Source organism: Ambystoma mexicanum, chromosome 3q (assembly GCF_040938575.1).
Source record: "Ambystoma mexicanum isolate Mex_15411 chromosome 3q, UKY_AmexF1_1, whole genome shotgun sequence".
NCBI classification, from domain to species: domain Eukaryota; kingdom Metazoa; phylum Chordata; class Amphibia; order Caudata; family Ambystomatidae; genus Ambystoma; species Ambystoma mexicanum.
Genome location: NC_090926.1, coordinates 468301895 through 468316530, shown reverse-complemented (window position 1 = coordinate 468316530; position 14636 = coordinate 468301895). Strand labels below are relative to the sequence as shown.

General features: G+C 44.2%; 1 protein-coding gene across 4 annotated transcripts in view; it reads right to left on the bottom strand.

Moving 5' to 3' along the window:
- Positions 1-7047: 7047 nt before the first annotated feature.
- Positions 7048-14636, bottom strand: part of SRA1 (steroid receptor RNA activator 1) — a 246957-nt gene continuing 239368 nt past the window's right edge. For all 4 annotated transcript variants that reach the window (XM_069654244.1, XM_069654245.1, XM_069654246.1 and 1 more), the window contains exon 5: positions 7048-7416. In XM_069654244.1, the coding sequence (XP_069510345.1) occupies positions 7223-7416 (194 nt within the window). In that variant the 3' untranslated portion in view covers positions 7048-7222. The remainder of the gene's footprint in view (positions 7417-14636) is intronic.

Sequence of the window (14636 nt, the reverse complement as noted above, 5' to 3'; positions counted from 1 at the left end):
ACGCCCAGCTCAAACCGTTTAACCTAGGAACGTGAAATTAGGAAGGTACATTGCTTTAATGACGTAGGCAACCACCAAGGATGGATTTTCAGAAATTCTGTCCCGAATGGGGTTAAAAAGTGGGGCGGGGATGTTGAATTTATTTTAGGAGGATAACCATCTCTGAAAAACCAAAGATGTTACAGATGTGAATATTGGTATTTAGATATTCTTCAAAAATAGAGAAACGCGTGTTTTTACCATTTTCTGAAAATTGAGTTAAGAGAGGTGGAGAAGGGGGGTGTTTTGAAATATTATTATTTTTTTTTTAAGGATACACGTATCTCACAAACCGAAGATGTTAGAAAAGTAAAAATTCCGATTTTAAATCCTCATTAGAAAGTACGTTTCCAAACTGCTTCTTATCCCGTATTTGAGAGCAAAATTGTCATCCCTTCTGACCTAGACAAAGTTGTCAATTCCCTAGCAGATCTCACATCTTAAATTTACCATGACATAATAATCGAATGGAGAAAGCTACAGAATGGTCAGGTGCAAGGCCGTCATGTGGGGGGGTAGGGGGGGGGGAGTGGCAAATTGCCCCCGGGCCTCGCGGCCCCCTCTCTCAAGTAGAAGGAAACACAGTCCACCCGTGTCCATTATTCAAACGGGGGACTGTGCCGTCTCCTCTCTGCCCCTGCAATAATTTTGCTGATTGTTGCGAAGCCATTTGGCTCCGCAACAAACAGCAAAATAATGGGAGACAGCAGGGCTCAGACGCGAGCTCTGCTGCCTCCTGCCATTCAGCTGACAACGTGGACATGAATGATCAGAGAGGACTCCTCTCCTGTCAGTGTGTTCACGTTGATCAGCGTGAACACGCTGACTGATGGGAGTTCTCTCCAGCCAGACAGCATGCCCATGTTTGTTATTTTAATTTAAATGTGTATATATGTGTATTTAAATTAAATGAGTGTATATGTGCATGAATGTGCGCGTATATGGTGGTATATATGTTGGTGTCAATGCTGTGTTTGGTTTTATGTTTGCGTGCATGCAAGGAGTTGTGTGACTGGTGGATGAATGCATGGGTGAAAGTGTTGTATGCGAGTGTGTGTGCCAGTCCCCACCCCTAAATTTAGCAGACGTGTGGGCCACTTAATTAAGGGGTGGGGTCATGGCATTAGAGGTGCACCTAGTCTAAACTTTTGGGGGGCGACGGAGTGGGACTAACTTCAAATGTTGGGAGAGCGCTAATTTCGAAGCCTGTGGGGGAGGGGCAAACTTACTTGTGTGGCAAAACATCTTTCCACATTCGAATGAGACTATTCTGGTGAAGCTTCAATGTTACTAGCAGCTAACTCTCGCCTTCATGTCTGAAACGGACTGCTGTGAGAATGAGATGTCTCATGTCACCAGGTCCTTTCTAATCACTCCCCTGGCATGCAGGTGCTAACCCCACATCCCAATTTCAATGACCTAAAAATGTATGCTTATGAATGCAGGTGCTAACAGTGAAATGTTTTATGTTAGTAATTGCAGCGCCTTTGTTAACAGCAAAGCCCAGGCACCGTTTAACGCTGTGTCTTGTTCCGTCTAGCCAACGGCTCTGTTGGTCAGTCTAGCAGGGGTTGGATGACAGTTTTGAAAGTGGATAGTGAGTGGGGCCAATAACCCTATTCCGCTGCCAGTCTCCTCACCGAGGGATGGCGTCTGGGTCTTTCAGCTTTTGCAGTTGAAATAGGCCCCCGAGCAGCTGCCCTATGTTGGCAGTCTTATGACACAGACACCTACTGATACTCTGCAGCTTTTAACCACCTCACTGTATTGCGTTGATTTCACTGATTTAAGCACTCCACAGCTGCCTTGGCCTATATCTATAAGGCCAGGGTTGCCCAACAAACATCGCAAAGAAATGGGCTCCCACCAGCCCTGACACATCTTAAACCAGCCCTGCTCCCACTTCCCTTTCAATACCCTAGGCCCAGCTAGGAAGCCAAATAGCTATTTCACCTTCCCTTTGGTAACTAGTTGTACCTTTCACCTTAAGGCTGTTTACTTTCATAATGCTATGCTAATCTCTGGAGAGGTGGGCCATCTAAAAGCTGAGACCAGAAGTTAAGATTTTGGGTTTATCAAAGTTAGTCTGTTGATATCGCATGGATAGGCATTTGTACTCTGCATGTTTGATGCTGCTGCCGCTCCATAACGAGAGCTACGGGCTGGCGACACATCGAAAGAGGCCTTCTGCCTCAAAGTGGGAGAGCTTCAGCCCTCCCTAGCCAGGGGCTGGCACCGCCCATGCAGCCAGGTCGAGTCACCAAAACCCAACATTTCGAGAGGGGGCTATAGCCCAATCCGCTCAATTGTGTTGCACCCTACGTGTCTTTTACTGAAGTCATGTGAAAAACAAACATAGGCAGGTACTCAAACCAGTTTGCATCTGCTACCATCAACAGCCAGTTAATACCAATACAGTAGGGCCTTTACCATGTCTACATGAAGGCCCAAACTGTTAGCATTGCCAATGCTTGTTTGGCTTTACCCATGTTGCATAGGACTATGCATCAAGGTTAATGCAAACAAACTACTTGGCTAAATTGGCCCACATTGAATTTAGGCCAATCGAGCCAGTAATAACACTTACGGTACACAGTCAGCCTGGACATACTTTCTATGGCATGGCATGTTTCCTGGCTGGGAGAGCATACATGCTAATAATGGCAGATATTGGTGCAGCATGCATAGACCACATGGGAACAACCAGCATGAATATATTTTTATACTAGCACATGTTGTGTGCAACAGCAGCATTAAATGTATTGGAAAATGTTCCTGTGCACGGTTGGTGACTTGCAACTATTGGGTTTTTCCATGTGCTTCTATAAAAAAAAACGATTGCAAACTGTATGGATTTCTACCGAATTTTAAAAAGAAAGTGCTGTAAAATGCATAATTGTAACCCAATGTTTCAAACTTTTTCTTGGGAATGAGAAACTCCCTCAAATAACCCTCGTTTGGTTTGGGCCCCCTCACTTTGCTCCGTCGATCCTGCATAATTGTCACAAACATTTAAGCCTCTTCAGTTCTGAAATTCACAAGCCTCCACGGTACATCATCTATCTGTCACTGTGTATGAAGTGTGTTTTAATGTGCACAACGGGGCAGGGTGCTCCTTAATGCTGGCATGATGCACCACGAGCCGTCGTATGCTACAAAAATTAGTCTGGCTAGTCTTTCTTCAGTAGAGAAATCAACGTTGCTGGAGATTTGTAGTTGTAGTAATAAACCATACTTGGGTTCCTCCACACAAACTCAAGGGGAGATTTCTCGAGTCCCCTGTTCGCGAAGGTGCCGCCGCTGGCCCAGTGCGTAAAATCAAAAGAGGGCCTCACCACATCTTGTGACAGCCCTGGTCATGTGTGCCTGCCATTTTAACACCCAAGAACAGCATGGCTGCCGCAATCAATAAGATACTTATGAATTCTTTCAGAGCAGTCCAAATGGAGTACAAACCTGTAAACTCAGTAGTACAAAGTGATGACGCAGTCCACAACTCTGTTAAGTTCTTGAACACTTAAAATTCTCTTGGTCTTCCCGAACACTTCCTCAAAGTTGGAGCACTTGTGATATTATTGCAGAATCTCAACCAACCTAAGCTCTGTAATGGTTCCAGATTGAGGGTACGGGGCTAACCAGTTCTGGCCAGGGAGAGTCGGGGTTCATACCACGAATATCTCTTATACCTACAGAATATCCGTTTGAATTCAAAAGGCTTCAGTTCCCCTTAAAGGTTTGTTTTGCCATGACATCAACAAATCTCAGGGGCAGACTTTAAAGGTAGCAGGGATTGACCTAATGCAAGACTGCTTCTCGCATGGGCAGTTTTACGTGGCCTGTTCCAGAGTGAGCTCACCTAACTCTCTGGTAATCCTTGCACCTGAAGGGAGTAGCACTACTGTACAAAATCCCAAAATCCACATGAGCGAAGCCACAGGCAATAGCTAGTTTCATGTAGAGCAAGAGATGTTGACCATCACTCAGAGACTGCTGAAGGCAGCAGTGTTCACAATTTTATTTCACAGAGTCAGTGCCCTTAATACACAAACCAAGGAACCAAACTGCAAAACATGAGCTGTGTGCTCCAGCTCAGGGCCATCTTATGTACTTTTGGGGCACAGCGCACAGACACTTTGGGGTCCCCCTCTATCGAACCAAAGGAATAAAAGAATAAAGAATATTTCGTCAGGTTCACAACACATAGCTTGATATGCTACATCTCCTTATCCACTTCATTCTTGCTGTAATCAGAATCACAAAGAAGTCCCATTTTAAGGCGATCATTAGTAGTTCACGAGGAGGTAACTTGCGTTCTAGCATAGGTACAGGGCAATATTCATCAATAGCAGCAATGACGAAGGTATACCAGCAATAATAATAGTATACATGCAGGAAAGATTGTATGAAAAAGGTGCACATAATAACGAATAGACAGACGATTCAAATTAGCTGCCTCACAGAATGCAAAAGTGCTCAAACATGGATCCAGTATACCAATTGGAAGGAGTCCAGCCAGACTAAGATTCGAAGAGGGACATGGTTTTTAAGTAGCGTTGCCATTAGAGAGCAAAGAAACAAGTGGCTGTGGTGTGTATTATATTAATGCTCATAATCGCAGAAGTAACACCATAGCCAGTGAAACGATGAGTGAGGCTTTTTTGAAGATCATACCCTGAGAACGATGGGACTCTGCAGGGGCGACAATTTTGAAAGGTTAAGAGACTGGCAATTATGGCAGGTGTACAATTTGGGATTAAATGAGGTGCCCAGGATCATACACTGGTTAAGAGGTGACGCTGGGATTTGCGCCCAATCTGCACTTTCTTTTCTAGCACTTACTGTGAACTAAAATAATCCCATTTTATAGAAGTGACTTGGAAAATAGAAAAAGTGAAGAACTGAAGCACGCCGTAACTCAAAGCAAAGGCGTGAAAGCTCGGAAAATGATGACGTTGACAGTCAAACGGAGGCCCTCGAGGGACATCAACTCTTTTCCGAAGCAGCTGAAGATGGAAAGACATTATCAAAAGACGCGGAATACGTGGGAGTCCGCAATCCATTTGAAGTGCACTATGCAAAACGGGAATGATTCTAGCTTCATTGTCTCCATCAAGGGAACTATTTCCTGCATTCTATGTCAGCCGGTACAGTAAAAAAGTGCAAATACCGGCACTTTACTGGACGGGCCGACTATGGGTTTGCCGGTGGGGCACCTGGGTTACCTTCAGCTAAAAGCTGGAGGTAAACCAAGTGCCCAACTGGTAAAAAAGCCCACATTGACAGCAAATGCCCTCATGGAGTCCTTTGGGACTACAAGAGTGGGGATTTACACCGTCACTCCAACACCCGTACAATCCGGCGGCAATGGTGCCAGAAACGCCATTTGCCGGTATCCTGGCGGGTCTACCACCAAGGTCAGAATGAGGCCCTATACAAGTACCAGTATACTAATTGTGGGATCTTAAAAGATTTCATGATTTTCTCTTTTGTATTTTAAAACTTTAAATACGCCCCAAAACACAGGCTTGCAAAATTGCTATTCATAAAAAACAAGCCATTTTTTGTAACAAATAAGCAGACCTTAAATATTCTTTCTCGAACCATGTTATACCTGCTCCACTCTCTTCGGTAAAGAAGCTCTTCCCTTCACATAAAAAAAAAATATCAGGTAAATGGCAGAACAATGCCATCAGTATGTGAAAAGTCAAACCTTTTGCCAGAAGACAGCATAGTAATGTCAGTGATATAACATGATTTGTCCAGTATCATTGTGTCGTCTGCTCACAAAACCAGGATAGAAGCATGAACGCTTTGATTTCACAGTCTGGAGTTTGTATACCTAATTACACTGTATGCTCAACACTGGAGGTCACTGCCTAGGTTTTACAAGTTCCCATTTTAACAAACCAATTTCTAGACCTTTACCACACTAATCCTATGCTAGCGTTTATAGCAACCACTATTTGGTGCAGGTATATTGATGATAATAGAACAAAGAACATGTACATGCAGGTTGACCAACTTCAGACATAGGAAAGGCTGAGTCCACCTTGCAGGAATTTAGTATTGGAATCTTACATATGAACAGAGATCTCTGCAATGAGTTCTTTTGAGCCATTGCAGCACTCATACATATCAATATACATTTTAACTTTGACATGGGCACACGATACAGGGTTCTAAATTAGGATTCAATGAGCAGGAGCAAAAACTAGCTCCTGGTTGTCAGGCATTACCAAATAGGCAGGAGCCAACGCTGGGGAAGCAGAAGAGTACACAGTCCGCTGCAAAACTAACTTCCACATGAGATGCACTTTAATGTTTTGACCTTTTTTTTTAAAAAACAATTATGTTTAAATGTGTCCTAATTCTTCTTTATTTAAAATTCCCAAAAGGTGAATGTCCCATATACCCCCATATAAGTCACCAGTTGGCCTGGGGGAGCCAAAAGTAGCCCCGGTCACCGGTGGATTTAAGCTAAGCAGGCTCTCCTAGGGTAGAAGTAGGAGCTAAATAGCTCAGCTGTTTCGAACCCTGATTGATCAATATAATACCCACAGAAAGGTGAGAATACTACCAGATTTGTGCCGTAGTGAATGCACCAACTATGTATGCCATAGTGAGCACAGACAGCATTACTAGATGAATTGATCAGAGCAGAATGTACTTGTAAACAGAACGGCAATAGGTTTAGAGCCTCAGCAGAACACCATAACATATCCGGACATGTGCTATTTATGTTTGGGGAACAATGGCAAATTACTTGTTTAGACGGTGCATCCATTGGGGGTCCTCCTCCAAGGTGGGGGGCCATGGGGAAAGTGCCCCCTTTGCCCTCCCATAAAGAAGTCTCTGCTCCAGCCATCCAGGCAAGGCAGGTTACCTGCTGGGCTTTCATGTGCAAATGTAGACAATACATTGTATTTAAAAGGCCCCTAGTGCAATGCATAGAATTACCATACAGCCAAAGAAATATTCTCATCTAAAAGACAACCGAAAATGCACAGATGGCATGAATACATGAGTCTTTATTCAAAAATGTGTCGCGTTTGAGGTTTTCCATTGGAAAAAGAATAGGTTTCTGGTACAGCAAGAAAGTCCAAATTAAAGTCTAGTCTCTGTGTCGTAAACATTCCTGGGCTCCTTTAATCATCGGCCTCTACTCGCATGAAAGGTTTGCACGTTACTGGGAAACTCCAGGGTTTGCTATGGCCGTTTCCTCTTCTTTATGTGCGACCAATTCTTCCGATGGCAAGTTTCTGGATTCAGCAATCAAGCGTTTGACCCCTACCATCCACTGACTGACTTCATTGACGTAGTCCACCATGAGGGAGCGATGGACCTCATCTGCAGCATCCCAGTTCTGCGTCTGCAGCTCTAGAAGTAAAACAAAAATAATGTAAAAATGGACTTCAAACCTAATAATTCATATCTCCAAACAAGTTAGTTCACATAGGGACCTTAATGATAAACTGCAGAAGACTCCGCGCTTTGATGCATACTGTCAAGAGTTGAGCACCTTCAGGCAAAAATGTTATCTGGCTTTTTGTCAAAGGCGTCTCATTTCCATGAAGCTGATGGTCCACCCACTGCACCTAGACCGTCAGTGCACTGAACAATGAGCATTTACAATCTCATTTATAATCTCGGGGTTCCCTAAAACTACACAGTAGATTAATTTAACTCAGACCAGCACCTCTGCTTTTTACACATAATGGGCGGGCCACAAAGCATGTAATTTGCCACTATGAACCGACGAATGATAACCCAGTCCTGAAGAGTAAAAAACTATGTGTATGTGAATATAGAGACAGTCATTCGCGTCAGTGGTGAACTGGTGAGCAACTTTTATGCCTGGCTAGTAGCTTGCAACTTGACATTTGCCACACAGCAGTGACGCAGATTATCTACTTGCATGATTATAGTGTTTTTAAATTGTGTTGGGCAGCCAGGCCTCACAAAGTCATATTGCTGACAGAGCAGACATCCCGCCATTTAAGAATACAAAGTGGTCAAAGTGGGCAGGAGCGGTGCTCTACTTTATTTTTTTATTTTTAAGTCATACTGTTCCTTTAATTTTATTTTAAAAAGAAAACCGCCACGGAAGGGTTTACTTTCGAATAAAAGTGTTGGAAGAAGTTGAAACCTGCACTTCAGTGCACTGCATTAATCATTACTTTAAAACAGCAGGTGTGTTTGGGGGTTGGATTGCGCGTGGGAGGGACATGGCAATGGGGTTTGTGGGGAGCAGCAGCAGGCCAGCAGGGAACATAGTTCAACTACTTATTTTCGTACACTTCGACCACTAGATACAATAGAGTCCTGATGAAATTACTGTTTTGTCACAAAACAGGTGTCGCCTCAAACTCTTCGCTTTATGAAGTTATTCTGTTAAAAGTATTTTGGTTTTCCTGCAAAATAAATTAGACTTTAAAACGGTAATCTCCCTGCTGGTATTTATGCCATCTAGCTCTGTTTGTCCAAACTGAACATCGCCAATTACTCTGCACTTAGCTAATGTTATCTGCCAATTGTTTACTCCCCAGGCACCCGTCCTCCGAGCAGGTAACTTCTATGTTCATTCTCTGAAACCAGATAGTATGGAGAAGCCTGGTTTGTTATCATTAGAGAATCATTACCCATTTAGGGATTAGGTATCCATCATTCATTCTGGTTAGTAGTGTGATTAGTTATCCATTATCCAAATATTATGTAGCCATTTGCATTTGCTATAGGAAGAGGCCTGTTATATTTGTAGAGACATGCAGAGATAGATATATGTTATGTATTATGTATGCATTGCAGAGACACACATGAGTGTGCATTTAGAAGTATGTATTGAGCTTTGAGTATAGCTCTTGCCATTGAGAGAAAGAGTAAACGCTAGAAAGCATGAAGCCTATGGCATTCTGAAGCCATCCTGAATGGGACAGAACAGAAGCACCACTTGGTTCTGCGGAAAAATGTTTTGAGTTACAGTGTACGAGTAATGTGTAAACAGTTTGGTTGTTCAGACACAGATAACTTGACTCTTGTCCGAGTAGAGAGCAGAGAAGGGCATGGTATCAGCAGGCCTGCCTGGCTCGTGTGCGCAGACAGAAAAGGTGGGGGGCAGCATGCAGCGAGTGCTTTGCACAGATGGACTGGATAGAGGGATTTTAGAAGCTAACAGTGGAGTGAATAGAGGAATATGATAAGATGGATGGTATGGTATGGTAACACGTAACAGATAGCATGGTACAAGATATGATGTACAAATGTCACAGTGACAGAACACGCAGTACAAGCAATGCATCACAGACTTTGGCATTGCTCGGATTTAGAAATGCTGACAGAGAGAACGAGTGAATGCTAAATGTAACCATAGAGATGTATGTACGTCATTTGATACTATAACTGAGCAGTAGGAGTGTATGCTGCTCTCTGCGATTTTGGATGTAGATGGAGCAGACTCTGAGATCGAGAAAGTTTTTGGATGGAGCTGCTCTCTGACTCTGAGATGGAAGTGAGGCGTTTGGTGTGGCATTGATGGAGGCTTCGTGAAGTGCTTTGGGTGCAGCAGAATCGAATGGCTTCGGGAGTTCGGAAGCTTGGGGTAGCATTCTGATGAGATCGATCTGGCAGAGAGAGTTGGCAGGAAGACCAGACCACTGAGAGGCCCTGACAGACTGGCTGGTTGCAGAGTTAGCTGGAGAGGAGAGACATGGCAAGAGGGGAGTATTGCTGATATGAGGCCCAATTGATCTGAATAAGACACGTGCCAATGGGGAATTAGGACAGACACTCACACAGAGCTTTGGCTGACATGATAGATGGGGACATCAGACAGGGATTGTCTTAGAGAGAGAGTGTGAAGTGTGGATTGGAGAGGAATGCTGAATGTTGACACTTGCCACAAGTATGAATAAAGTGGATAAATTGCCATTAAATTGCTTCCATTAGAAGCTTGTAAGGCTTACAGTTATTGCATTGCATTGTAGATTTGCACCCAGAGCATAAAAGGTGCAAATTCGAGATTTGCATTATAGTAGTGTTTGCATCATGGCTTGCTGTGCATGAATACATGTATTCTATTGTTATAATTGAAACTGACTTGTGTGTTTTTATTTGTGTCCATTGTTATCTTATTTCTCGTGTCATTTCTTAAGTGTTAGGTTATGTTTGTGTGTCCATAGTATAGTAACTTAGGAGTGTAACAGTGCACAATCGCCCTGAGATACAAGAGCAGGGGGGGCATAGTGATCCACACCCCCTGAGGTAGATCTGGAGACTAGCAAGTGGTAGCCCATAAGGGGCTAGGTCGGAGGTAATTTTGTTTTAGATTAACAATTCCTACACCCTAAACGAGCAAGTTTCGGAACAGCCATCGCAGTTTCCGTGCAATATGTGGGTCATTATGGAGAATATCCGAGAGTCCGCAGAAGGGGCAGTCGTGGTACGGAGTCGGAAACAACAGTTATGTCCATCAGTGTCCTTGACAGATTTGTTAAAATGTGTGTGCAGTTATCGGTGTCTTCCTTGGCGTGGCGTTGGAACCCACCCTTCTGCTAGCAGTGTGCCGGTATGCGTCACGGTAGTCTGAGGTATTCTTGGCTAATGTTGGCTTGAATAATAAACTTGACGGGTAGTGGCTGAACGTTAGCACTTCTCAATTCCTGCCTGTTAGGCGAGGCTTGGTGTAGTACCAGGGTATCAGTTGGCAGGGGTATAAACTTTTGTATATTTGCAGTGCACTGGCGCACACCACCAGGGAGGGGAGGCGGGATGCCTTGCACAAATGCACTTCAACAAAAGGGGACCTGGAAATACTGCTCTCATTTTAAATCACTAATATTACACACCTTGAAGAAGCAACCAGAAGCTTCTCTCACGACTCATACTGGATATAAACGGGGTCTGTTCAACTGTGTAAACCATTTTCTCTCACATATATGAACACTTTAAAATTACGAAACAAGTCGATATACAGAAGTGCTTTTTCATTATGGGCGACGGGTTAGTAAGTGCATCGATCATTCCACAATTACTTTTATTAACATATTAAGTACATAGATCACAACAATTGCAGGCACACTTTTTTGAGCAAATCGGAAACCCTACTATGTCAAAACGTCCCAGTGCTATCTAATCTAATTGTAATAACAAGTGCACACATTAGACACTGCTCACCAGATTGTGTTCAGGCCAGATTGCCAGGATTGTGAATTTTCAAGGGTATTCTCGATCTGTATATCACATAATGACATTTCACATCCATCTGTCGACAACACTGTTCCGGCCACACCCTTGGGTACAGTCAAACATATGCTTTCCCAACCAGTAATCTCTGGCCTTCATCAGGACAAATATTAAATGCCACATGTGTACCCCTCTCTTCTTGTTCTTTAAAATTTTCATTGACCTTGACAACTTCATGAATTCATGTCTGCTAGCATTTAACAGTGATGCTCCATGTCCACTTGAGCTTCCGTCTAGAATTCCTCTCATCTTAAATGCATTTTGTCCTCGTCTGAATTAATCGTGTCTGGAGCTGCTCGTCGCAATCTGTCCCCAATAATAGAGTGCAACTGTGTCAGCTGATGTTTTGGGCATTAACAGAACACATCCTGGCTGAGGTGGCTGGTGTGCACACTTGCTTTTTCTTTGGCAGCGAGGAAAGCCTTCTCTGACACTAGCGGTGTTAAAGGGCATTGCATGTTAGCTCATTATGCATGTGTGCAAGGAGTGTGTGTGTGTTATGCAGTTTGTGTGTGAGAATGAGTGTATGATGTATGGGTAGCTGGGTGCACATGTGAATCAGCAAGTGACGGTGAATGGGGATGCGAGCGAATGGTATGTTTAAATGAGAGGGTGAATGTTGTGCAATTGTGTGCACTTGTGTAATGCTGGGCCGAGGAGTTAATTTTGACAGGTATTTGGCATTTCATTTATTTAATTATGTTTATAAAGTGCATGTCACAGGCCCGAAGGCATAATAGCGCTAAGAAGACGTACAACATACAATCATAACCGATATACACAAGAGACTGTGCTTAGGAAAGAGGGAGGGTCCTTAGGCTGAGCCTGGCCCGAGAGCAGAGCTGAATTTAAACTGGAATTCATCCAAACAGCCTGGTTTTCAAGTCCTTCTTGAAGGTAGAGAACGATTGGCATAGCCGAGGATCGAGAAGCAGCGCATTACAGCTCTTGGGGGCAGCATAGACAAATTACCCCTCATTGACCCCTACCAGTTTGGACCACGGTAAAGTGAGTAGCCCCACATTGTTTGATCTTAATGTCCACCTAGTTGGCAGCCATGCTAGGCAATTAGAGACGTAGGCTGGGCTAAGTCCATATTAGGTATGTGTGTGTAATACACAATAGGCGGAAGTCGCTCTATTGGCTATAGGTAGCCAGTAAAGTTCTCGCCTAGCATCTGAGACATGTTTGCGCTTCTCTAGCCCTTTTACTGTTCTGACTGCGTTATTTTGGATCACCTGGAGGCGTATGGTTTCACCTTTCCCTATGGCCTGCATAAGATAGGCCCCATAGTCCAATTTGGCTCCGATAATGGCTCTAGCAATGGAGGCACAATTATCCTGTGACAGAAAAGGTCTCAGCTGCGCAAGCAGTTTGAGGTAATGGGAGGTGGAGGAGACCAGAAAGCTCACATGAGCCTTCATGTTCAGCTCCTGATCAATCACCATCCCTAATGTCTTCACTTTCGAGGGGAGTTCTGGTACATCCTACGATGACCACCTCCTTGTAGGCTGGGGATAGAATCTGCAGGCGGGAAGCTGTCCCCATCATCATTGCTTCCGTCTTTGCATCATTTAGCGCAGATTGTTCTCCAACATCCAGGACTGAATCAAAGAGTAGACCCTATTGATGGACTCAGTGTCTCTACTGTAATCCCCTGACAAAGGGATGATACTCTGAGTATCATCTGCATAGTTGGTATACAGTACCCCATTGGTGTCCAGGAGTTAAAATAAAGGCAGTGTGAAGAGATTAAACAGGACTGGGGACAGAAAAGATCCCTGTGGCACCCCAGAGCATACCGGAAAGTCATCTGCCTTACTATGGTCAGCAAAGACCCTTGCCGTTCGTTAAGACAGAAAGGTTCTATCCATTTGGCCGCTGCTGGTGAAAAGCTGGCAGAATGCACAAGTCTAGCGACCAGCAGGGCATGACCCACCAAGTCGACATGGGGAGGGCAGTGGATCCCTTGTCCACAATGTCCACATGATGGCCTTAAAGGCATGGTCTAGTAAAAAACTTTATTTAAAAAATAGATAGGCAACATAAAAAAAAATACTAGCATTCTCTTTTTTAAAACTTCCTATGTAAAATTTTGAGCTATTCAAGATCAAAATTCGCAAAAGCAAGCACATGGGCGCATCCATTTTGTGAAATGGATGCCCTCCTGTGCCGGATTTTGCTTTTGCGGCACTAATGAAGTAAAAGCCAGCCAGCTGTAGTAAACAAAAGCTACCGCTGGGTGGCTTTCCCTTCATTAGTGCTGTACGCGGAGGACGGGGACCGGAGACCATAGCAGGAAAGCTGCAGCTGAATCTCGGTAAGTGCCATTTATTTTGTTTTAAAAAATAAGCACTAGCTGCGTTTTTTTTTTCTAAGTTTTCCGGGCTGGAGGAGCCCGGAAAACTTAGAAATAAAACCGCAGCTTTAAAAACGTTGTATTTATGTTTGCGGTCGCTTTTGAAGTGACCGCAAACATAAATACAACGTTATTGTGTTGGAAAACGCTGCGGTTTTTCTTTCCGAGTTTCTCAGGCTCCTCCGGCTCGGAGGAGCCTGAGAAACTCGGAAAGAAAAACCGCAGCGTTTTCCAACACAACCGCGTTGTGTTTCTGCCTGAATCTGCTTTCCCATTTGGGGCTCTCGGGCTCCTCACGGGGAGCCCGAGAGCCCCAAATGGGAAAGCAGATTCAGGCAGAAACAACGCAGCTTTGCGGAAAACAACCGCGTTGTTTCTGCCTGAATCTGCTTTCCCATTTGGGGCTCCCCACGGGGAGCCCGAGAGACCCAAATGGGAAATCAGCTGTAGGCAGAAACACTACGCGGCATGTAAACACAACCGTGACCCAAAGTGAAAGCCACAGCAGGCAGAAACACAACGCGGTTGTGTTGGAAAACGTTGCGGTTTTTCTTTCCGAGCCGGAGGAGCCTGAGAAACTTGGAAAGAAAAACCGCAGCGTTTTCCAACACAATAACGTTGTATTTATGTTTGCGGTCGCTTCAAAAGCGACCGCAAACATAAATACAACGTTGTTAAAGCTGCAGTTTTATTTCTAAGTTTTCCGGGCTCCTCCAGCCCGGAAAACTTAGAAAAAAAAGGCAGCTAGTGCTTATTTATTTATTTTTTTAAATAAATAGCACTTACCGAGATTCAGCTGCAGCTTTCCTGCTCTGGCCGCCCGGCTCACCACTTAGCATGTGTGGTTGACAGCTAGGCCGATGAATGGGGGTTTTTCTGCATAAAAGCAGGGCCTTTGGGACTGGAATTTCAGAAGTCGCCACAGGACCCAAGAATCCGAAGAGGGAAGAAGCTGAGCCATCTGCAACGACGACACCACCGGTGAAGACCTGCTGCAACA